The sequence below is a fragment of the Haemaphysalis longicornis genome, unplaced genomic scaffold (assembly GCF_048455015.1).
Source record: "Haemaphysalis longicornis isolate Haplotype H1 unplaced genomic scaffold, Haemaphysalis longicornis Haplotype H1 scaffold_6, whole genome shotgun sequence".
NCBI classification, from domain to species: domain Eukaryota; kingdom Metazoa; phylum Arthropoda; class Arachnida; order Ixodida; family Ixodidae; genus Haemaphysalis; species Haemaphysalis longicornis.
In genome coordinates, this window is record NW_027526407.1 from 207,902,003 (window position 1) to 207,926,884 (window position 24,882).

Genomic DNA, 24,882 nt, shown 5'->3' on the forward strand with positions numbered 1-24,882 from the left:
CGGAAAGTGGCAGGCAGCAAAGCTAGGATCGTCGAAAATGGCCGACTAACTTGATGTTCACCTCCAACCTGTCATGCGAACATCATTCGACCTATTTGCGATGAGACAGAAAAACATTCTGCTTGTGGTCCTTCTCCACCGATTGTGGCGCAGCGGCCGGCACCGGCAAACAAAACTGCGCATGTGCAGCACGACGGGACCGCGGAGAGGGCATGCAGTGGCTGCGGCCTTACGGCTAAGCCAAAGCCATAGCCGATCACAGCCTTGATGACAACGCAACCATGACCGTGTTGCGATGTTTCTCCCATGGGGCATCGTGGCAGTCGTATATTCAGGCACTGATGAACGAGTTTTGCAGGTTCGGCGCAGAATGGCGCAGCTGTCCCCCCACCCCCGCACAGAGCTCGAGTGCTGCACACAGTGCACATTTGTGAATACGGTGCCACAAAAATTTGAAGAAATTCAAGCTTCTTTAATTGGGGTGACTAGCTGGGCGCCCAAGATAGCCGTGAACCGATTCCCGTTCTGTGCTTTCGTACCAATTGTGGTTAGTTTCAGTGCATAAATAACAAGGTTAGTTTTAGTCAAAGGGACAGACAACCGACTTTTGTCGTGTTTATGTTCTCTAGCTCATATGAAAGCGAGCGTTTTATATAGCCCCGTAACCACAAGCAATTGTTAAAAAAATAAAAAAATTGGCGGAAATAATTTTAATTTGGCAGCAAACTTCCTGAAATCGGAAGGGTGGCGGTTCGTAGTGTCGAAACTTGACACTACAACATGTGTCCCTGTCACGTGACCTGCAAAGCTAGCAGCTACTGTAACTGCTGAAACGTTTAATTAAGTATTGAAAACCTTTTAACACAAGTATTTAAACAAGGTTAAATTGTATATGTATTTCTAAAGATTATTTTGAAAATTTTAGACACGCCGCCCGCCGTCGCTGGGCGGCTCTCAGTGTGGCTAACTGAGCCTCCATGCCCAGAATCAACGGCAGCGTTCAGTAAACAGACCCAGTGAAGGAGCTTTGACGATTCTGCCTAAGGCAGAGGCGTTTGTTCTGCCAAAATATTTGATTTCGGTTTCCAACTACGCCAATAGCAGCTTTAAAAAAAAAAAAGAAAAAAAAAAGAAGAAAAAAAGAGAAACACAACGTCGCGTTTGGGGAGAATTGAACTTCCCACCTCCGCAACGTGAAGCCAGATTCTACCTATCGTCTATCCCAACAGATGGCGCTTTCGTGGAAAATAGACCGTTGCATTAAAAAAACATAAAGGAATAGAAAAGCCTGCGATTCAAACTTTTTTAGCTGGGGACAAGTTTTTAAATATCGTTTTTCATTTCACATACCGACAAAAGTATGTTGCCGAGCTACTCTATGTCATGGTTGCCAGCATTATTTTTGGGAGGGATGCATACGGCTCGTAGATCTAAAAATTTCGATTTAAGAAGGTCTAGGGCGTTATCAGCAAAACCGTTTCTCGTCAAGGTGCTTTAAGCAATGCCCTTTCATTTGGGATAGAGAATATATACTCGACAAAATCGGTTGTCTGTCCCTTTAAAGGGACAATAAAGAGACCTGCAACCAAGTTTTCTCGAGCATACGTTCCCTAGTGCACAGCCAGGTCGGCATTTTCGATAGACAAGAGTGTGCAATTAAGCTTGCAGAAATAATTTTATTCCGGCGCCAAAAGTAGTGCAAATTAAAAGTGGTGGCAAGGGAATGCGTGTCCTGTGACCAAAAACCACTGCTACACACGTGACAAATCGATTGATTGATTGCAGGGTTTAACGCGTCGACGCAACGCAGGCGATGAGGCGCGCCGTAGTGGAGAGCTCCGGATTAATTTTGACCACCTGGGGATCTTTATCGTGCGCCGAAATCTCGTACACACGGGCGTTTTTGCTTTTCGCCTCCATCAGAAAAGCGGCCGCCGCGGCCGGGAATTGAACCCGCGACCTCGTGCTCAGCAGCGCAACGCCTTAGCCACTGAGCCACCGCGGCGGGTCACGTGACAAATCCTCTGTGTTGTAGCACTCACCTTCGCTCACAGTGCTGGCTACAGCCACTCTTTTTTCAGGCGCGCTGCAGCAGGCATCTTCAACCTGGGAAGAAAAGATGGGCCAAGCACCGCAGCGATGTACAACAAGGGCCTGCATGCTCCGTGGGCAAGGTGGGCACTGCGGAACATGGTGTCGTCCGCAGGGTCCCAATTCTGCAGCAACATCACCTTTGGTGGAGTGCATTGTGTTTAGCGAGATCAAACGACTCTGTAAGGTCTAGAAATACGCCGACGTTGTTGCCACGACCCTTTCAAGGCTAATGACATGCATGTGCGTCCCTTGTTTTTTCACGGAAATCTTTTTTCTTGCAGCGATAGCTCCTTTTTCTTTTTGCATGCTTTACTACAGCTTGCTACGGCTACGGCTTGTGCACCCGGTCACGCATAGGCATGCTGATGGGCATGCTTCGCTGTCGTCCTCTGGGTGCTCCCCACTTCTAGCACCCACAAAGTGACGATGCTTCAGAAGCCCCATGAGGCGCTTCAGTACGCAACCAGCAAACCCAGGTCGGCTCAACGTGCCATGGAACGATGGGAGTAACACTCTGGGACAGGAAACGAGCTACTGCAGCAGACGCTACCACAGTCCAGGTAAAGAAAAAGAAATGGCTGGCCATGTAGCGAGACGAACCGACAATCAGGGTAACAGACACCAAGGGATGGGTCTGATTGATTGATTGAATGCAGTGCAGGTGACGAGCCACGCCGCAGTGGAGGGCTCCGGATCAATTCTGGCCACCGAAGGAGGGAGGCACTCCAGCAGTGCAGGACGAGAGGCCCACAAGAGAGGCCCGGGTGGGGTGGCCAGCTTTTCTGGCGTCACCAAGGAGTGGACAACGGGTCACTTTATGATTGCGCTCATACAAAATTATCAGTTTTTTCTCAAAATACATTCATCCGAAGAATTTAAATCGACAATTAAAAACAACCGACCGTGGGTGGTCGCATTTGGCGAAAGAATTTCACCCTCACAGGGTTAAACTTATCCAGCATAAATTCTTTCAGCAGCTGCTTTGGTAGATTCATTTTCCTAAAAGCATACTGAACAGCAACGGTGTTTAAGTTACGGGGTGCGTGGTAGTGCAGGGCCACCTGCTGGGCGTGCACCCAAAGCAGGCTGTGCCTTCCAAAGCCAGCAGAGCGACCCAAAATGGCCCCCTCCTCCTCCAACCCTTCCCCAACTGTGCATCCCGTGCTGCAGAGGCCAACATTTCTTCCGCACTCGGTGACAGAGCAACTCGTTTACCCCTCCCTTTTGGCACGAAGATGATTGTTGTCTCACATCAATAAACTGTTCTTCCCTTGCCAGAGAGAAAAAACTTCTTCGGGGCTCAAATGAGCTCTGAAGGTTACGAGCCAGGCAATACTTACTGCCCCATTTACTTGACTGTAACGAGTTTTTGTCCCCAGTTTATGCTACCTGAAGCCTACCTTCCCATTACAATCGCTTAACGAAATTCAAGTTGTCTAAAAAGTGCAATACAGTTAAACCTCGATATAACAAACTTCAATATAACGAAATTCCCGATATAACGAAGTTACAAGGCACACACAACTTACTTCCCATTGGAAACCATGTATATTTTATCTCGATATAACGAAGCAAATGTTGCTGTAATTTCATTACAACGAAGTCTCTGAACTTGAAGAAAATTTACCCACAAGGACAATTTCCCCGTGACGACGTCTGAGGGGAAAGAGTTGGAAGTGCGAGCGACTTGGGTAACGCACGCGGCCGGGCCTCCCGGGGTGCGCGGCAAGCAAAGGAGAAGCAGCGAAATCCTCCCGCTGTTGCGAATGGGCATCCCACCACAGCCACCAAGGTTGCGACTCGCATCCCAGCTTGTCTCCGCTGTTAGGACTGGGCCCGCTCACCACAGCCACCACTCTTGCGACTGGCCATCCCAGCGCAGCCACCGGTGTACTGACGTTGCCTTGATCCGTCCGCTATCGACGCGGAGAGCGAGGAAGTTCTCGAGTCGACGAAAAGTTGAAGCAACATTTATATGCAGTATGTACAAGGTTAAGCAAACGTTATATGGCTCACACAAAGGCAACAGCACATCTCCACTCAGTGCCTCCGAAAAGTGCCGCCGAAGAATGCCGACGATAAGTCATAAGTGTCTCGGGCGGGTTTCTATACACCCAGAAGTTCGTTTGAGCCCCGAGAAGTTTGAATTGCTCCAATCAGGACTCTCGATGGCTGAAGTTTCAAATCCAATGAATTGTAGCGAAGCGACGCCTACACCGTCTCCGCGAGTCGGTCGTTCACCCGGTGCAGGATTTGGCCGAGCCGCCGCGACGCTGCATACCTCCTCCCCCCCATGCTCCTTTGCTGTGACCAAAAGCACCCAAAGTGGCCTCCCTCTTCCTCATGCCTTCGCATCGCCTGGTGTGTTCTCTCGTCGCTTTTGTTTCCCGCGTGCGACGCCGCCATGAGGGGCTGTAAGCGGAAAGCTATTTCTCTTGAGCAAAAAGCGGTGATCCTGGAAGCCGTTTCGAAAGGGGAAAAGAAGAGAGACGTTGCAGCTCGATTCGCGATATCACAAAGTACGCTGTCAACAATTTTAAAAGCTAAGGACGCGATTCTCAGCTCTGCAAAATGTGGCCAGTCAACATCAGCCGACGCGCCTGAAGCCACTACTTGGCTGGAGAAGCAAATGACGAAAATATTGACGCGATACCAGCCATCGAAGTCTACAATGCGGACGAAACAGGATTTTTTTATCAGATGCTGCCGAATAGGACGCTAGCACTGAAAGGGGATCGGTGCCACGGCGGTAAGCAGAGTAAGCTGCGTATCACGGCTCTTCTGTGCGCCAACATGGATGCCAGCGACAAGCGGGTGTGGGTGAAAGAAGGTCACGGACTACTTCCAGAGGAAATAAAGGAGTGATTGCTTTGGTAGGTACCCAATTTCGATGCAACGAAATTTCATTATAACGAAGCATAGTGCCGATTTTTACAACTTCGTTATATCGAGGTTTAACTTATTGCACCCGATTCTCGTTGACGACTACAGTTTTGGCCATTCCACGCTTGCAGCCTGTGCCAGAGCCGTTTGGATCCACTCCTCGTTTTCTTTTTTTTTCCCCAAGCACCGATGGCGCGCACAGCCTTTGCTTTTGCGTCGTCCCGTGTGGAAGCCCTGGTGTCCGCAAGTGTTTGGACTCCTCTTGAGCTCCCCTTGAGACAGTAATGTGTCCCGCTCAGTAGCCCACCCTTTTCTAGAGGCTGAAGAAATGGGCAATTCAGCTGCTGCCCGAAGACTCGATGTATTGACCATCCGCGGATGGTGGCTTCAGCAGAAGCGCCTTTTCACGCGCGAACCCGGCCGAGAAGGTTTTCGTGGGCCTCGCTACGGCTGCCACGTCTGAGTGGAGAAGCACGTTGGTGATTTTGTCATGGAACAGCACAACAGCCTCATGGCGGTCAGGGTTGAACTCGTACAGCTCAAGAGATCACTCGAAAGATGGCCACCCCGCGCACCAAGTTCAAGGCGTCACAGAAATGCATCTAGTCACAGTGTTTGAGCAATGCATGGCCTCGTGCGAGTACCTTTCTTTCTCATTTTTTGGCTCGATGCGATAAGGGCACCCCTCACGTTGCAATCGAGTAAATGTGTTAACCATTCCATTAATGCTACGCTGTACTGCCGACCGTTTCTGCACTTTCGTTTCCTCGTTTTTAGGCCCAACAGACTTGAGCAGTCTTTACGCGCGCGCACCACAGTGCGCCTTTTGCATCGCCCCTTGACGGTTTCCCGACTCCCTGAAGTTAGCCCCGGGCCACGAAGGAAGAAACAGGTGCTCCACCACGTGCGCTGGTAGTCCAGTTGGCCCCTGTGCAAGCCCGCACAGAAACCCCAACCACGACGGCCTTGCGCCACTCACCGGTAACGGCACAGCGTCCCGCACCTCGCGTGGCTCGTCCGCCGGAGGGGGGCTGGGCTGCTGCTGCTGGCTGGGCTGCACGTCCTCTCCGCGCTTGGCCCTGTCGCACAGCGGCACGCACACAGCACTGTCACCCGGGCACTCGCAAGAGCGGCTGGCCAGCAGAGCGCAGCGAGTGGCCGCCCGCACCCCGGCAGGGTGCCTGGCGCACGAGTGCAGTCGACTGTGGCACAGTCAAAGCAGGCCTCGGTTCCACGCTACCTGGTAGCATACTTTTGAATGCACCCTCATTCATCTTTCTACCGCTGATAAAGCTTACATTTCATCAAACATTTGTGCCACTGCGTTCACAAAGGTGTGCAGTAAGCAGCAAGGCTGTCTTTTTTTTTTTTTTGCTGCCTCGGCAAATATCAATTAAAATTACAAAACATTCAGGCCCTACGCAACGAGTGTCAGTGCTGCAAATCTGTACACCCTTGTAACACTTTCATTACCGCAGTTGTTTTTGTTCGAGAGATGTTTTCTTCCTGCCACAGAAAATGACTGATGCCAAAGTATGAAAGGATAGAGGAAGGATAGGGCTTTCCAACAGTATTAATTTCAAACAGCACATTGATTACGAATATTATCAACAAAGTATCAAACCCAAACAAAGTAACTAATAGAAAAAAAAAAAAAGATGAAAACATCAATGCTACTTTGCACAGGCTAAACGAAAAGAATTGAAATATACACTTTGAATACAAGGCCCTCATAGAATAATACTGCAAATATGAGCTCAGTAAGTACAAAAGTACATACAAGAGTACAAGCACTAGTGTGTATCCTGCCCCCGCATGAGGTAGTTTCTCGACGCGCTGAAACAAAGGCTGGCTCCACTGTGCAGCCGGCGCCAAGATAACTCAGCTGTGGCCTTTAGGACGGGCCGGACATGTTTACATCAACGCGCGGCAGCCACAGAACGACCCGACGAGAAAGCGAAACTTGCTAGTGGACCCCTGCTGCCGACGTCCCAGGGCAGTCTGACGCCCCTTCGCCACCCGTCGTCCAGAGAATGCGGCTCGGACTCATCAGAGTCTGTCGATATTTGCCGTTTCCAGGAAACATCGGCCAGTGGCACAGACACCGCAGCCAAAAAAGCCACATGCAGCCGACTGCGAAGGACCTTTAGGAATCCTTTGGAAAGAAACGAAGCTCGAAAGTGAAGCTGATGAAATACTCCCTCTTTTGCCCTTTGGATTGCGTTAGCTGTCCAGAAGCGCTTGGAGAGCGCCAAATTTGAATTTGTATTCATCAATAACATACAATCAATGGGAATAGGTGCGGTCACAAAAGTGCTAATATTTAGTTCTAGTGAAAGAGCCCAAAAATAACGGACAGTTTTATTGTGCACAATACACCTTTAGGACTATGCCCTGGAAAAATTTGAAAAAACTGACGCTTTAGTATACTTATTCACAAAATTAGTAAGTACGCATTCGTAACTTTAAAAGCTGTACAAGATACATGCTCCAAACGAATCTGTTTTGAATTTTTCATAGTCAACTGCACTGGTGCACTAAGTTTACTTAGAGTTGGTGCACAAATTACATAGGGTATTTTATCAGTCACGTCCCTCCTTAAAAAAGGTGGCTGGGAAATCAACAGTGCAGATCTGAAAGTTTGTGCGCATACTCCATGGACGCTATGACCACATCAGTGGAAAGGCACCATGTCATGGCTGTTGAGCCAATCACGCATACCCGCACTGACAGGTTCCTGGTGAACATTCTGTGCTAAGCAAGAAAAGAGTGGTAAATTTTGCAATGGCCCTAGAATCAGTTTCCCAGTCCAAAGGGTCACTGTACGACCAGTCCCGGTCCCAGGTGCACCCATTGCCCCCAGAACTGTAAAGGCGCTACACATCAGCGTGCAGGTTCACACTAGAAAGCACGCTCGCAGTACGGAGACCTGTCAAGCCAGCGCTAGCAGGGGTCATTCTGAGGGCGCCATGTACCCCGATGGCCCCCTCGCCTTTTGCGTCCACTCTTTTCACGTGCCACACTTTCTGGAGGACATTCTGTCAGTTGATTTGATGACGGCGGCTGACGCGCCCACACTACGCAGGTGATGAGGCGTGCCGTAGTGAAGGGCTGTGGATTAATTTTGACCACCTGGGGACTTTAATGCACGCTGAGATCTCGCACACGCCCCACTCTTTCCCTCCACCAGAAAAGCGGCCGGACATCAAACCTGTGTCCTCGGGCATAGCAGTGCAGTGCCTTGGCCAGTGCGCCCCTGTGGCGGCTGTCCTCCTGCCAGTCACAATGCCCAGTGACAGCCCCTCTGCGAAATTGTGCAGCTAAGCCGTGCCCTAGCCTCTACAAGATGCTGCCACTGCCTACAAATTAACAGCAAAAACAAGAGCCACACATTACGCCAGTGCAGTGTTGTCCAGTTACAGCTCCAAGGTTGCTGAATGTTTTGCACGTGCTTCCAAGCTGACAAGTGCAACAACACCCTGAGCACCTTGGCAGCATCTTCACTGGGACCAGTCAGGGTGCACCACCCGGGTGGTCGCTCACCAGCCCCGTGCCGACGGAGAGAAGGAGGAGAGTGGGGGGACGGGGGCGCACCTCTTCCAGGGAGACAGTCCCCGGGGAAGCAGCTCCCGGGGCTTGGTGCGCTTGTGGGCGACCGCGGGGGGCGACCCTTCCCCGGCGGTGTCCTCGGAGGGGGCCTTGCGCTGAGCCACCAGGCGCCGCAGCTGGTTCAGCAGCACGCAGGCTGGGGAGGACAGAAGGGGGGGGGGCTCCACTCAACGTCAGGTGCAACTACTCGCCCGTGGGGCGTGGTTTCCGCGATAGCACAACACTGCCCCTGCTCTCCCACCAGGGGCAGTTTCAGTGCCAGCCTGGCGGCGATACTGAAAGCAGTCAAGAGCCTCTGGAAAGGCCTATAAAGAGACACCGCGTTGAGCTTGCATTCACCTGGGGTAATGTTTTCCTTACTTTACATCATTTGCAGCCTAGCAACAGCAGCGTCTGCACAGTGCAAGATCACCCCCAACACTTCGCACAAGGGGACAGACATTGGCTCTACAATGAAAGGGAGCCAGGTTCAGTGCCGGAAAAGGGAGCACGCTACAACGACAAGCCCCAAAGGGCTCCACACTTACAACTGGGCCACACAGGGGCAAGCATATCCGTCAACTGAGAGCTGTGCCCTGGTGGCTGCTGCCCATAAGTCATACAAAATAACCGTGCAAACAGAAGTGAACATTGCCTCATCTGTAGCTTCCTAAATTGAATAGCACGCTTTGCTTTAATAATTCTTTTGTTAAGCGAAGTGTAGCTTTTGTTCCCTGGGTGCCTAGCACCCCTACAAAGCCCACATTGGGAAGGGCAGTCTCGCAACTGGTGCACATGTTGAAGAACTCTGCTCAACTTCCCTGCCTGCCAGCTAAGCCTTCCACCCACGTGCCAGTCACCACTGGAGAGGCCAGAGAGAAATCCGGCGCCGCCATGGGAAGTGCTGCCGCAGCACTCCTCTCCTGCTGGCTGGCCTTCTGGCTGGCTTCTATTGGCTTCAAGCCAGAGAGGCTCAGATCTTTCTGCTTGTTCGTCCCGCACAAGGAAGTGGGGCACCACTTTCTCGCAATAGCAACAAGTTCGAATAACGTGGCAACTGCTGCGCCTTTTCGCAAGCCCGGCCAAGTTGTGACGACTGGTGCAGCAGAAAAGCAGACAGAGCGTGAGATGCAAGGGGCACGGGCAATGCTGGCGGCCACGGCCAGCGCACAAACCGTTCCCTGTGCTGTTCGAGGTGCTGTCCCAGAGCACCCGCCGCTGCATCCCAAGCAGCTGTTGCCGCAGAATCGGTTTCGAGCCTCTATTCGGGGATACGGCCCAGGCCGGCCACCCACCAGCATGTGACTCGCCTCTCCGAGCTGCTGCCACCACAGCCAGGGCTTCCAGCAAGTCCCCTCCTGGCGTGGCCCGACATATCCCCAGGGCCTCCAGACGCTGCTGTCCACGTCCGCATCGCTCGCTTGTATTCCTCAGAAAAGAAGCGTGTCCCTGGTCCCCTAAGGTGCAGGTTGCAAACATGCACAACCAACTGGCCCAACCTGGCCGACTGAAAGGCAGGGTGCTTGGACTCCCGCGAAAGACCGCACCACAAGTGTGGTGCCACTTGCAGTGTGGCCTGTCGTGGCTCCAACGACATGTGTTGTAAGCGATGCACCCGCAAGCCGAGAAAGCGCAAGCACAGCAGTGCCAGGGGGAGGAGCTCACCCGAGTTGGTCTTCTTGCGGCCTCCCTCCCGTCCGGGCCCGGGCGGCGGCAGGGCAGCAGAGCCCACCAGGTGGGCGCTGCAGATCAGGGCCTCCACCAGGGACACCACGCTGGCCACATCCTCCCTGCGGGCAGCCACCCCCGAGCATAGAGTTTCTCACTATCTTAACTAGAGTGGAATCTGGCGCTAGCGTCAACGTGATTCGGTGGAAGCGCTCTACGCCTCCATGAGTGCCGCCATAGTAGAGTGAACTAGAATAGGGGAGTGGCCCGAGCGGGAGGAGACGGCGTTGCTTTCGGCGTGCCGCGCGCCGTCGACCACCGCTAGGGTGGCTAGGGGCGCTCGTGCACGATCTCGCAGCCGGTGAGCCGCGCCCGCGCTGTCGCCGCAGCCCTCTGACCGGACGAAACGTAGAATTTGGAAGGCGGTGGGTGCACGCGCGTTCGGTGGAATCGGTGCGGAGGTTCTGACGTGTTTTTTAAAACAGTGAGAGAGTGCATTTCGTCAAGGACCAGCATGTGAGGAAGATGGCGAAAAGAAGAACTGATGCGCACTGTTTTGACCAGGCTGTCACGCCGGCTATCAGGACGCTGCAAAGGCGTCTTTGTTCGCCGCCCCAAGAGACGAAGAGGTTTGAAAAAAGTGGAAGCGCAATTTGCGCCGGCAGAAGAGAGAGACAAAACTTATTTTATCGAGCTTTTAGGTGGGGTGGTTCCTCATTTCAGGTAACCATGTGCCGTCCTGGCTCGACTGGCCCTCTCGACCAGCAGAAGTTGATCTTGAGAAAGGGAGCTGGAACGCAGTATGTCCCACTGCTCAGGAGTAGGGGAAGGAAAAGGAGGTGGGAGGTCTGGGTTCTTGACGCACTCCCATATTATGTGCCATAGAGTGCCTGGTTGAGTACAGAATTTACATTGTGCGTCGAATTGTGTGGGGAATAACAGATGCATCCTGACTGCATGGGCAAACGTACGTATTTGTAACTATTAGGACAAACCCCTCACAGAATCGTCGGCTGCAGTGTGCGAGCTCCACTTTGTGTACAGGCCGTTCTGCACCGGTTTGTTCTAAAAATGGAGAACGCGTTCACTGAATGTTTCAGTCTTCTTGAGCTTCATTTTGATAGCCTCATTGACATTTTGAGTGTGGTGAAGGTTAAGCAGCGGTGGGAACTTGAGTGCAGTGATCATTGTAAGGCTGTTGCGGCAGAGGTGCGTTTTACCTCACGACCCGCATTCACTTCTGCATCAAAAGCATCAACAGAAGCAATGCAAACAAGACGGCAATCTGCAAAGTATGCTAAACTAGGTAAATGCCCGTAGCACTGGACCAAATTGCGAAATAAACATGACAGCACACTGAAAGGTAATCTGTTCTATCTCGTTCACTGTATGTATATTATAAAAATTGCAATCGGGTTTGAAAAAGGCTGGGTCATTATATAGCTGTACACAACTTTGCTTAACATGTAGCATTGCATGTAAGTGTTAACATTAGTTACTGTTCTTTTTTTATAGTAATTATAACAAGAAATAACTACAAAATAATTTGCCTTTCGCCTGATAGCACCCTTGATCTCTGAAAAATAGTAAAGACTCCATACCATATTGGCAAGCAAGCAGCAGTTAGTTTCGTTTTTGTGCTATGCGGCGGGTCTGATCTTCCTTTTAGGAGATTGGGGGTGAGGGGGGTCAACGTGCTTATTTGTGCACATGCGCCGAATAATACATCAGAGTTTACTGCAACACCTCAGCTAAAAAAATTGTCGCTCTTAAATGCTGCTATACGAGCAATGACGTGTTTTTAGAACCGCGATGCTCTGCCCTGTGCAGAGACTAACAGTCCATGCTGAACACCTGCCAGTTCGCAAAAAGTAGTTAATTGTCAATCGTCAGGCAGTATTCGGCGGGTTGCGGAGAACACAGGTGACAGTTAATTGACATTCAGAAGCGTCCGCGCCAGATATAAAGATCGAGGTGAATCAAAATCGTGGATAGCGGAACTAAAGTGCCTGCAACCAGAACGGACCACCTCATCGAGGCCACAGGTCTTGTGCTCGACCTGGAGCAGCAGTAAGTTAAGCAAAAATTACATTTGGCCGTTTAGAATCTTGCTTAGCTTCTGAATGCCTTTGAAAGCCGAAAGAGAACGCGAGAACATCATCGTGCAAGGCCAGACGCGTAGTCTCACTGCGCCAGACCAGCTGCGAAAGGGCGCAGTCGCGCCACCTCGCGGTGTCGACGCCAACCGGAGCGGCTCGGCGCCGCCACTCGGGACACTCCCTTATTCTAGTTCACTCTAGCCATAGTGTGTAGTTCGGCCGGAAGTTCGGCATGGCATGGCCGGCAATGACTTCGTGGCTATGCAAATTGAGTTTTTGTTTAGAAAATTGCTGCCGAAAGTGCCGCTGTCGACAAATTTTGTTTTGTGTAAGGCACTGTGTTCGAGGTCTTATGCTGCAAAACAAATTAGAGGGTTACAAAAAAAAGAAAAAAGTAGAAGTCCTGCCGTTGGCTCATGCTGCCAGATACAGCGGGCCGTCTCGGATATATTTTTAAGTTATTACATTCTTCCAACTGGGTGAGGTTTTCTTCATTTTTTTGCAATATTTAGCTGAAAAAAATTATTTATATTGTCTAAAGCTGTGTTCTTGCTCCCTCTCATTAGTCTCATTATCATATGCTATGCGCCTTGGCAGGCGATGCAGCATTACAGATGCGAGAATGATATAATCCCGTAGTATTTATTTGTTTTGTCTAAGCAGGTATAAATTAACGTAGAAGCGAAGCCTGTTACCGCAAGTAAGTCTTCAAGTACGCGCACAAGGCATTATAAAATTGCATGAATGCTTCAAATGGCACATAAATACTGGCTTGTCGAGTTGCTATGTTTTTTGATTTGATTGCAGGGTTTAACGCGCCGACGCAACGGAGGTGATAAGGCGCGCCGTAGTGGAGGGCTCCGGATTAATTTTGACCACCTGGGGATCTTTAACGTGCGCCGAAATCTCGTACACACGGGCGTTTTTGCTTTTCGCCTCCATCAGAAAAGCGGCCGCCACGGCCGGGAACCGAACCCTTCGAGTTGCTATGTATGTTGCCCCATTGTGCCTGTCCAAGGCAGCGCATGCTTCAAGGGGTAAGTGAACGCAGCGACGGCGACGAGCGACACGAAAATTGTAACTGAATGGGTGCAGAAAACGCATAGTGTGTGCTAGCGAAGCTTATTTATTGGCGACAGCAGCAAGCGGCTTCCGGGGCCCTCGCTCGCTTTTTTCCGGCCAGAAGCAGCCCACAAGCGAGCGGCAGTGGCGATACAGTGAACTGAAGCGACGAGCGACGACGACAGAGGCAGTGCATTAATTTTTTTCGCTTGTCGCTTTGGCCAAGTACACTCTGTTGTTGCACCTTTTGGGTTGCGTTTTTTGCGTCACTTGTCGCCATCGCTGCATGTGGTCACCCCTTCATCTGAAGAAACTCCCCGCTAACGTGAGCACATGCATTAAGAGCTAATCACACTGCTGTTTAGACATGTCTGTGATAGCCATTGAATGCCAATTAGGGCATCCCGAAAACAGAACTAACAAACGCTTCAGGGCCGAGAAACCTAATCCATAGCCCTTTGCACTAGTCACTTGCTGCCAATCCGATTCCCACAGTACCCACAATTCCCATGGCGGCGTGCAATCGCAGCGACACTTTCCACTCTAGGTGATATTGAGAAACTCTATGCCCCCGAGCACCATGCAGCTGCCACCCCACAGGGACACGACACAGGCTGAACGCCCTCTTGTGTTCAACGGAAACACCGTGCGCTTCGTAGCTCTCTCTCTCTCCGCTTTTGCTCAGCAAGCTGCGATGCTTCCTTTGCCGAGACATGGGCGGCCCGGAGCAGGAGCGAGGCCCCCTCCCGCTGGCTGGCACGGCTGCGGCCTTCCCGTCCCCAAGCAGGGGCCCCCTTCCCGAGCAGACGGGCTGGGACATCTGTCACTTGACACCAGCGGAACAAGAAATGCTCGTTCCAAGTGAGCAGTGCCGTTTCAAATATCGTCTGGCGGTCCATTAGTTCCAAGCAGTGCATCCAAGAACTGATTGCCTTACTGCACTCACCAGGGTTCATAGTGCTGGAAAACGTAAAGATTACGACATGATGTAAAAACAGCGCGGTAGGACAAAATACACGAGGAAAGGAACCGGACAGGACTCGTCCTGTCCGGTTCCTTTCCTCGTGTATTTTGTCCTACCACGCTGTTTTTACATCATGTCGACCCACCAACTCGCCCAACTTTCCACCCTGCTGCAGTAAAGATTATGATTTTATGACCAACCCGGTTTTGTCTATTGTTCCTCCAAAAATGGTCAACTACCTCTAATTATCTCGGGAACTAATTGGCCAACTAAAAAATAATGCCATATTTGAAATCAGTGGGGGGAAAGCAGCAAGACTGACAAGTTCCCCAGAGTTTACTTAAAAATTAAAAAAAAAATTTACGAGCCCAGCTGGTCGACCAGCGCCTCGAAATCAGAGCTCGAAAGTGCAAGATCAGGAGGAATGTATATGGAGAGAGTGTATATGAAGGTTATCAACCTATTGAATATTATTGTTCGAATTGCTACAGCCTCAAGGAGTGTTCAAGGTGATAGGGTGGCATGCTAAGGTTTTCCGGGCGATTATGGCCACACCACCCGAAGAGATGATGATGATGATGTTAGGTTTTCTTGGCGCAAGGGCATCAAGGCCAAAGAGCGCCAGTACTATGGTGAGGATTATTCAAGTGAGAATATAAAGTACAGAATATATAATAAAAGGTATCTCAGATTTCTGTTGGTGTAGAGGGCCAAGAATTGGTGTAGAGGGCCAAGTAAAAACATTTGACACTATGCCAGGCATTTTCTACGTGCACCCCTTGCCCCCGTCTTTGCGGTAGCAATGAGTGGCCCTACCGGGTCCTAGCGTGCGATGGTGGCTCGGCTCACGGGTGATACGACACATACCTTAAAAAATCTACGTCTGAGAGGTACTTAAAAACACGGTTAGTAGAGAAAAGTGGCTCGTCTGATAAAAACAGCAATGGGTGTTGAGGGATCATGCGTGTGTACAATTCTGGAAAATGAAGCTTTCTTTGCGGTTCAAGTAGTTTGCATTCTACCAGTACGTGAATGACTGACAGCGACCCTCCACACCTCAAGCAGCGTGGCTGTTCTGTTCCTTTCAATAGGTACGCATGTGTAGCATGGGTATGGCCTATGCGCAGTCTACAGAGAGTAACCTCTGTGATCCTGTCTCGTTTCTCACAGATCGATCTACCTAACTTGGGTTTTACCATGTGCAATTTGTTTGCTGTTTCCCCATTCCAATCTTCCTGCCATTGGTCTCGCAGCCTCTTACGTACGTACGCTTTAAGATCCTCGTACGGGACGCTTTGAATATCTAGATCATTCCGAAGAGCTGCAGTTACAGCATTCCTGTCTGCTTGCTCATTTCCGGCTATGCCGCAGTGACCTGGGACCCAACAGACAGTGATTTCAAGTTTTTGTTTGTGGGCTGAGCACAGTAATTTTAGCAATTGATTAAAGACTGGATTTTTTTGTAACTTTCCTGACGCTAAAGCCTGCACAGCACTTTGAGAATCCGTGAATATCACTGACTTTGGGACATTGTTCTCAATAATATATTCTACAGCCAATACAAGGCCGCGTGTTTCAGCAGTGAATATAGATGTGGCTTCAGGCATAGTCTTTGACGTGGAAAAGTTGGGACCATGTGCAGCACATGATACTGCACCAGCTGACTTGGATGCATCTGTGTAGAACTCAGATGCTCTGTACTTGTTCTGCAAAAACAAAAAATGCTGCATAATTAATTCCTTTGGAGCGGTTCTTTTGTCAATCTTCATAAAAGAGAGATCATAAGAGATAGGGCAGAGATCCCATGGAGGGACAAAGTCAGCAAAGCTGGTTTTCTGAGCGTCAGTGAAGGATATTCCCAGGCCTGCGGCCAGTGCCCTCACCGACAGAAGGAATGGCTCAGCCATGGCAGGTCGCTTTTCAAAAAGCTTGATTGCCTGGTTACCTAGAGTGCTGTTCGGGTGTCCGGTCAAGGATGTCACTTTTAGAGCATAATTCAACCCAGTGTACTTCCGCTGCGTTTCAAGAGACCACTGATTGGCTTCCACATACAGGCTTAACACAGGGCTTGTTCGGAAAGCGCCTGTAGCCAGACGAAGGCCAAGATGGTAGACAGGGTCTAACATCTTTAGTGCTGTTCTCGCGGCAGATTGATAAACAAGACACCCATAGTCGATGCGGGACCTCACAAGGCTATTGAATAAGGCCAATAGGCACTTTGTGTCAGTACCCCAAGACTGGTGTGAGAGGACTTTCAGGATCCTGACTGTATCCAAACATTTAACTTTAAGGCGTTTGAGGTGTGCAATGAATGAAAGTTTGTCATCAAGCACAACCCCAAGGAACTTGTGCTCCTTTTTTTCTGCTATGGGTGTTTCATTGAGTTTAATAACAGGATCTGGGCGGATACCACGCTGCCTAGAGAAGACCACACACGTGCTTTTTTCTGGGTTAAAACAGAAGCCATTCTCATCTGCCCATTTTGTAAGTTTGTTTGCAGCTAGTTGGATTTGCCTCTCACAAATGGACATATTACATGATTTAAACGCAATGTGCACATCATCAACATATAGCGAGTAGGATATGGAGCGAGGCAGTGCAGTTCCTAAGGAATTCATTTTAACAATAAAAAGGGTGCAGCTGAGCACACCACCCTGCGGCACTCCATTTTCTTGGACGAACATCCTCGAGAGGACATTTCCAACCCTAACCTGAAAGGTGCGCTCCGAAAGGTAATCTTTCAAACTGTTCAGCATGTTTCCACAAACTCCAAGGCGGCGAAGATTGCAAAGAATACCGTAACGCCAGGCTGTGTCGTAAGCTTTCTGGAGGTCAAAGAAAACTGATAAACAATGCTGCTTATGAACAAATGCATCCCTGATGTAGGATTCAATAGCCACTAGGTGGTCTGCTGTCGATCTACCAGAGCGAAATCCCGCCTGGCGATTGTCTATAATACCATGGTACTCAAGAAAATAGATAAGGCGACGGTTAATCATTTTTTCGAAGACCTTGCATAAGCAACTGGTTAAAGCGACCGGTCTGAAACTAGTTGCAAGTGATGGATCTTTCCCCTCCTTTAGAATCGGCACCACAATAGCTTCTTTCCACACTTTTGGAAATTGCCCTGCACGCCAGATCTTGTTAAACAACAGTAAGAGCGCTTCTAGCGTGTCATCGTGCAGGTGCTTAATCATGGTGTATGTTATTCGGTCTCGACCTGGTGATGATTTACCACAAGTAGTGAGCGCCACTTTAAGCTCCTGCATAGTGAAGGGGCAATTATACCCTACCTCAGACTGCCGTTTGTCACGTATAATCTTCCGTTCCTCTGCATTCTTGTGTCTCAGGAAGTTATTTGAATAGTGAGCTGAGCTTGATACATACTCAAAATGCTTGCCTAGAGCATTCGCTTGGTCTTGTAAAGTGTCTCCACTTGTGCTGACCAAAGGGTACGTAAGAGTGTTACTTCCTCGGAGTGCTTTAATTCTCCTCCATACTTTCCGCGTGTCAGTATATGATGTGATTGATGACACAAAACGATTCCAGCTTTCTTTTTTCGCAATACGCCGAATCCGTCTGCCATTGGCCTTTGCCCGCTTGAAAAGTACTAAATTTTCAGTCGTTGGGCACCTACGCAAGACACCCCATGCTTTATTCTGTTCCTTACGGGCCTGCCTACAATCATCATTCCACCAAGGTTTCGGCTTAGCAACCCTACTAGAAGAAGTCTGGGGGATGGACCTCAGCGCAGCTTCAATTATATGGGTGGTCAGAGTCTCAGCAGCTTCATCAATACCAAGGTTGTCTATAAGTGTATAGTGACACTCAGAGAGCTCTTTGAATTTTTTCCAGTCTGCGGCCTCCTCCTTGAACTTTTGTGGGCATGGAGTGTTGTCTTGTTTGTTGTCTACAAGCTTGAGGCTCACTGGAAAGTGGTCACTTCCGTACAGGTTATTAATGACCTTCCACTGGAGTGCTGGAAACAGAACTGGAGAGGCTATGGCGAGATCTATGCAGGAGTACGTGGCATGTGTTGTGTTATAATATGTTGGGTCTTTCTTGTTAAGTATGCATGCTCCAGATGATAGCAGAAACTTTTCAACGAGGCGTCCTCTAGCATCCGTGCGTGCAGAACCCCAGAGTGGGTGGTGAGCATTACAGTCCCCAACTAGCAGATACGGCTCTGGCAGCTGATCAACTAATGTTTCAAACTCCATACTGGAGAGCCCGTGGTCTGGAGGTATGTACAGTGAGCATACTGTTACCAGTCTATTAAAGATAATGGCTCGTATGGCTACAGCCTCTAAACTGGTCTGTAGCGGTAAGAACTGGCATGCCACTGATTTTTGCACGATAATCGCAACTCCTCCAGAGGGATGCATGCAGCCATCCCTGTCCTTCCTAAATACAGAGTAGTTCTTTAAGAAGTTAGTTTGGTTCGTCCTCAAGTGTGTCTCCTGGAGACACATAATACTTATTTGGTGTTGTGACAGCAATTCATAGATATCGTCCAAGTTTTTCAGGAGGCCTCTGCAGTTCCATTGGACTACATTATCAGTTACCATCAGCTTATGCTGAACAAGGATTAAGGAAGTGCCATGCTGTCACCCTCCCAGTCTCAAGACACCTTCTCAGGAGCCGTGACCCTAGGTGTCTTTTGCTTTGAACGGTCGAGTGACGTGCCGCGCCCTATCGGCGTACCACGCAACGGAGGGCTTGGCGTTGTGTCCATGGCTTCTTGCGAAGCCTTGTCAGCAGGGCTAGGCTGGCTGGTTGCGGCAGCCTGCCTCTCAGCAGGGACCGGCAGTGCAGTGCCAGCAAGGGGCCTAGCGTTGGCATCAAGGGGTGCTGGGGCAGCCCTTGACGCTTCTTTTGTGGCATGTGCAGTGGCCTTAGCCACCGGCACTGAGGGGGCTTGGGGTGTCCCTTGGGGCCTCACTGGGAGGGTTCCAAGGGGAACTCGAACCGAGTGTAGCGCCGCCCCCCGTCGCGCTACATCGGCAAAGCTAGTGTGTGTCAGGAACAGTCTCTGTCGTGCTTCCCTAAAGGTAATGTTTTCCTTATACTTCAGAGCAATTATTTCTTTTTCTTTCTTCCATTGCGGGCACAAGCGCGAGTACGCGGCGTGCTCTCCCATGCAGTTTACACAGTGGAGTGGAGCTTCACAGGTGTCAGACGAGTGGTCGGGGAGGCTACACTTTGGACATGCTGCCTTGCCTCGGCAGCTCAGTGAACCATGGCCAAATCTTTGGCATTTATAGCAGCGACGGGGGTTTGGAATATACAAACGCACAGGGATTTTAACGTAGCCTGCCTCGACAGACTCGGGCAGTACACTGGTCAAGAATGTGAGGATTACATGCTTGGTCGGAATTTCCTTCCCATCTCTACGTATCTTGATTCGTTGAACATTCACAACATTCTGGCCCTCGAACCCTTCCAGGAGTTCTTGCTCAGACAAGTTCAGAAAGTCTTCATCAGAGATAACACCTCTGGTAGTGTTCATGGATCGGTGGGGACTGATGCTCACAGGATTGTCGCCAACAGTGGTTATTTTCGTCAACTTGGCACACTGAGCTGCATCTTGTACTTCTAGGAGAAGGTCACCGCTTCCCAGCTTGCTTACTTTATAACCGCCGCCTAGCTCATTCGTTAGAACTTTGGCTACCAAGAATGGTGACAGACGTCTCATTGACAAGCCTTCTTTTTCACAGTGCATGACGTGAAACTTTAGGAAATTTTCTGACTTTTTAGGAGTGAAAAACTGCTGGACTGCTTCGTTGCGTCCCCGTTTTGGAGGACGATCATGGGATGCAGAAAATCTTGTTGCCATAACAAGTGAAATCAATTCAGCAGCTATGCTGGCCGCCCACCACCGAGCCCAACCTGGGAACGCGCTAGATGCGCGTTAGCCATACATAGCTGCTATAACCCTGTTTAAGTCCTCAAGGTTGATTCCTTACCCAGGGTTAACCCTCGCCGCCTGGAAATGTGTGGAAATGAGGAAAAGAAGAGATGACAGGATAGGGGTAGAAAAGAAGACAGGAAGGTGAAAGAGCTGAGAGGGAGGCAGGAAAAGGCGACTGGCTGGTTCCCCCCGGGCGGGTCAGACCGGGGGCACCGTCTGCGAGAAGCAGGGGCCAAAGTGGTGTGTTGCCTCTACCGGGGGGCCATGAAGGTCCAAAACAACCCCGGCTTTGGCTCAGCCACCAGGATTCCCTTTTCCCCGGACACGGCTCAGCCACGCACAGCCGGGGCGTGGGTGGGTCCAACCCACATGTGCTCGGGTCCGTGGTGTTGCAAGTCACCAAGTGCCTATGGCAGTAGGCACCCCTGCGGAGCTCGGGACCGTGGTGGCGCTACTCACCAAAACACCTTGAGTACACAAGGTGCCCCCTGCGGGGCACCACCCGAAGAGTGTGTGCAGCCAGCCCTACCCTTTCTGAATACCATATAGCTATTTAAGAAATTTGTATGGTTGGCATTTAAATGTGTTTTCTGTACACACATCACACTTGGCTGATTAGCATGCAGAATCTCGTACACGCTGTCAAGATTATTCCAGAAGGCCTCTGCAGTTCCATTGAACAATATTTTCTTTTCCCATTATTAAAGGTGTCCTGAAATACCTTGCGCCGATGCATGGATGTACATGTAACCAAATAAAGCAATGTATTATCAATCTCCTCCCGCAAGAATTTTGTTAAAGCGATGAGTATTAGCTGAGAAATCGTAAATCGAAAACCGCGCATTATCGTCGCGCCGCATTTCCTCCTCCTTTCAACTTACTCTCCGCTGTTGACGGAGCGCGAGCCTTCCCTCCCATGATGCTGCGCCCCTCAGCGGTGACGTACTTCCGCTATAGCGCTGCTCAGAATGTGGTCTGCTACGACCAAGCTTTGTTGACACCATGAATACCGCACTCCGTTCAAGGCTGGAAAAGCGAGCGACAAATCTGGCCGCATGTGTGCGGCGGCCTGGCCTTGCCCATTTGCGGTGCACGTTGCTGCAGGTGCTATGAGCGGCATGTGACTTTTTATCGGCGGCGAACTCGCAGCCGCACAGGGAGGATCGTGCGCTCGTTCTCTTTGATGCACCGCACACTGTTTATCCAAAAAGCTCCGTATCAGATGTGGCCCCACTGGTGCCGAGTCTTATTTTGCGGCGGTGTTAATTCCTGCCGGCGGCATGTGAAAAAGACATTTTAAGTCGATACAGAACCCGTGCACAAAACGCTTCAATCATGTGACCAGTTCAGCTTGGGGCGACGCGTGGTGGAGAGCGGCAACATTGGCAAAACATGCTCCGCCGCGGCTCTGAGCTTTCTAGCGCTGGAGCGAGCGCCATTTCTTTGACAATCTCAAACATCGGTTGCCTCGGCAACAAGGCACAAACCACTCTAGAAGTCAGTTACGGTTCTGTGATTCCAGTTCAGCTTGGGGCCCCACCTTGCGACATGTGGGTACTGCAGGCGTACCACTCACTCCCATTGGGAAGTGCGAGATGCGTTTGACATTACAGGAGGCGATGGTGTGTGTGTTTGGACGCCTTCGTTTCGCGATGAAATGCGACGTTGTGCTTCTGCGGGTGGATAGTGCTTCCCATGGTCTGGATTATCTTTCTCGAGCGACGTACGGCTCAACATCGCATGGGGTATGTGCAGTGTGCGTGGCTAAAAGCCATCTCGGCTTGTGCGCCACAGTTAAGTGACTTGCTGTTCGTCCCCGCAAACCGCGCGCGAGGTGAGTGCCGAATTTACGACGGGCAGGAGGAGGCAACCCATCGTCTTTAAATCGCGGTTGAGACTTGCAACGCATGTTGTGACGTTGTGTTCGTTTGAAATGCATCTCTGGATTGTTTTGAAGTTGAATAAAATGTGTGCGTCAACCCCGGGCATTCGGCTCAGGGCGTTCTCTGTGGTTGCACAAAAGAAGTGCCATGGGGCTTCAACGCTTTCTTTATGGAACGGACTCAGGTAAGAGAATATCCATGTCGTGTTATGGCCGTGTTGCATTCAATACAAATGGTTAAACGTTTGTTTACACTTGTTTCGTTTGTCGTAAAATGTCCAAGCACTCCGGCACTACGCTGGTAGATCAGCCAGCGAGCCGACGCTGAGCAGACGACTCATCTTGCCGGAAGTGCGTGAAAAAGCCGCCCAATAGCAGGATGTCTAGCTCATGACGAACATCTGGGAATCGATGATGTAGACATGTGAAGATGGCGGCATCCAAAAACACGAAGGGAAGGGTGAGAAAAAAGCGACAAACTTTGCAACAAAAGTGTGAACTCTCCGCTGCGCGTAAAAGAGTAATACTTGGCACAGATGACGTTGACGACCCAATCTAACGATTGCGCTAGTTCATTTAGTGTGCTCAAAATGCCTTTCAGGGCCCCTTTAAGTGTTCAGCGCTACTGCAGTGTGACTATTTATGTGTCGACTTTCGGGGCTTGGACTCTTGGAAGGTTTTTTTGACCTTCTCTACTGGCCTGGACGTCGCAGCCCATTCCTTTCGCTGCGAAGAAAGCCGGAAGGGCTCGGCATCCATGTCGTCATCTGATGGCAAGGGAGTGCCCAGTGGGCCAGACCCCCCGGACTTGGCACCCATTCCGGTGCCCTTTGTTCGAGCCGCGACGCTGAGGGCGTCAGGAGCGCCCCGGGTTGTATAGGCGGTGCGGCGGGGGTGCGAACTGCCGTGGGTGCCTCCGTCTCCATCTCCTCCGTGCCCTTGCGTGTGCTTTGGGCCGGTGGTGAGGAAGCAGTGGATGCAGCGGCATCCCCAACAGACGTAATTGCCACCGCTGCTGGCTCAGCGAGCAGCGCGGTGACAGGATGGGCCACCGAAAGCAACCCGAGGGTGGGCTGGGGCGGGGCCAGGTCCGACTCGTGGTACTGGGTCCCCGCCGAAACCAGACGCCGCTCCGCCCCCCGGCGAGCTACGTCGGCGTACCTCCCCAGGGGGGAAAGAGGCGAACCTCTTTCGCGCCTCTGGGAAGGTGATGTTTTCAGTTAGCTTCACATTTATTATCTCCTTCTCCTGCTTGAACTTCTCACATCTTCGAGAGTAGGCGGTATGGGGTCCCTGGCAGTTGGCGCAGGTGAGGGTTCAGATGGGTGATCATGCTGGGAGCACTTTGCGCAGTCAGATGGCCACGGCAGGAGTTGGTTCCGTGCCCGAACCGCTGGCACTTAAAGCAGCGGCGCGGGTTTGGAATGTAGGCCTGGACATTACAATGTACAAAACCTGCATTTTCGTATTCTGGGAGTGTTGACCAGTCGAAAGTGAAGATAATGTGCTTGGTCGAGACTACATTGTCATCCATCCTCATAGTTATGCGCCTCACAGCTGTCACGCCCTGATTTCTCAGGCCCTCCAGCAGGTCAGCATCTGTCTCATTCATGAGGACTACTTCAGAAATGACGCCTTGAGAACTGTTCAGGCTCCGGTGGGGTGTCACCCTGATTTCAAGATTGCCTATGTGAGTTTGTGCAAGGAGAATCGTGGCTTGCTGTTGGTTGTGTACTTCAACCAGGATTTCTCCAGTTCTTTGTTTTTTAGCCTTATAATAGTCACCAATAATGCCCTCCAGAAAGTTTGATATCAGGAACACAGACTGTGATGCAAGAGGCTTTTCTTGTTCACTGGATTCCAACACCAAAAAACGGGGGAAGTTATCTGGCTTCGGAAAACTGAGGGCTGGGAGTGGCGGAAATGAACCTTCGGTGCGGCCTCTTTTCAGGGGCCGATCATGTTTGTAGGGGGGGGGTTTATGATTTACCATATGGCATGTAAAAGAAGCAGGGGATGGGGGTACTTTTTTCGTCAGCCTTACCCTGATAGCTGAAGATGTCCCGGAGCTCCCTGCCTGGTAGACAGGCAGGGAGCCCATCCGCCGAAGCTTGACCTTGGCTCCGATGGCCACCGTTTGTGGTTTCTGCCCTTCACCTTAAAACACATCATCACGATTGGTCACAACTTATGTATGGAGGCTCGGGGTCTGCGGTGTCACCAATACCGTCACCAAGATTGTTCAAGGTGCCCCGTGCGGGGACCAATTCGGTTGTGTTTTAAGAGGTATTACAAAAGGCGAAAGGAGCAACAGGTGCTGATAAATGGCGATTATAAAAGTTACCTCAGCTTTCTCGCAATTCTCAAACTTACTAAAGTAAGTAGTTTAAACGGGTATAAATGGGAATCACTAAGCTCACATGCCGACTTGTTTCGGTGTCTGCGCTTGTGTCACACGGTGGTGTAGCATCGAGCTAGCACATCAGGATGGCTAGGTTCCGCTCTCTCGCCCTTCGAAAGACGCTCCTCTCCGTTGTCTTTCTTCGGCCGCTCGAGCCCGGCCATGGCCGAGGCTGCTGCGTTCGGGACGGCGCTTCGCGAATACGAACACGACTGAAAGTGCTCCCCCCACCTCGAAACATGAACCCCTGCCTGCACAAAGGGAAGAATAGCACGAGTAGCCTTCCTATGGAAACAACTTGAAAACAAAAAAAATGTCATCTACACCGAC

At 50.6% G+C, this 24,882-nt stretch overlaps 1 protein-coding gene across 1 annotated transcript in view; it reads right to left on the reverse strand.

The window, feature by feature from the left end:
* LOC144141314 (uncharacterized) overlaps positions 1-24,882 on the reverse strand; it is a 60,776-nt gene that overhangs the window by 13,275 nt on the left and 22,619 nt on the right. The window contains exons 6-9 of the mRNA XM_077672888.1: positions 10,231-10,355; positions 8,572-8,722; positions 5,957-6,056; positions 2,043-2,106 (exon numbers count right to left, since the gene is read on the reverse strand). Coding sequence (XP_077529014.1) covers positions 2,043-2,106; positions 5,957-6,056; positions 8,572-8,722; positions 10,231-10,355 — 440 coding nt within the window. The remainder of the gene's footprint in view (positions 1-2,042; positions 2,107-5,956; positions 6,057-8,571; positions 8,723-10,230; positions 10,356-24,882) is intronic.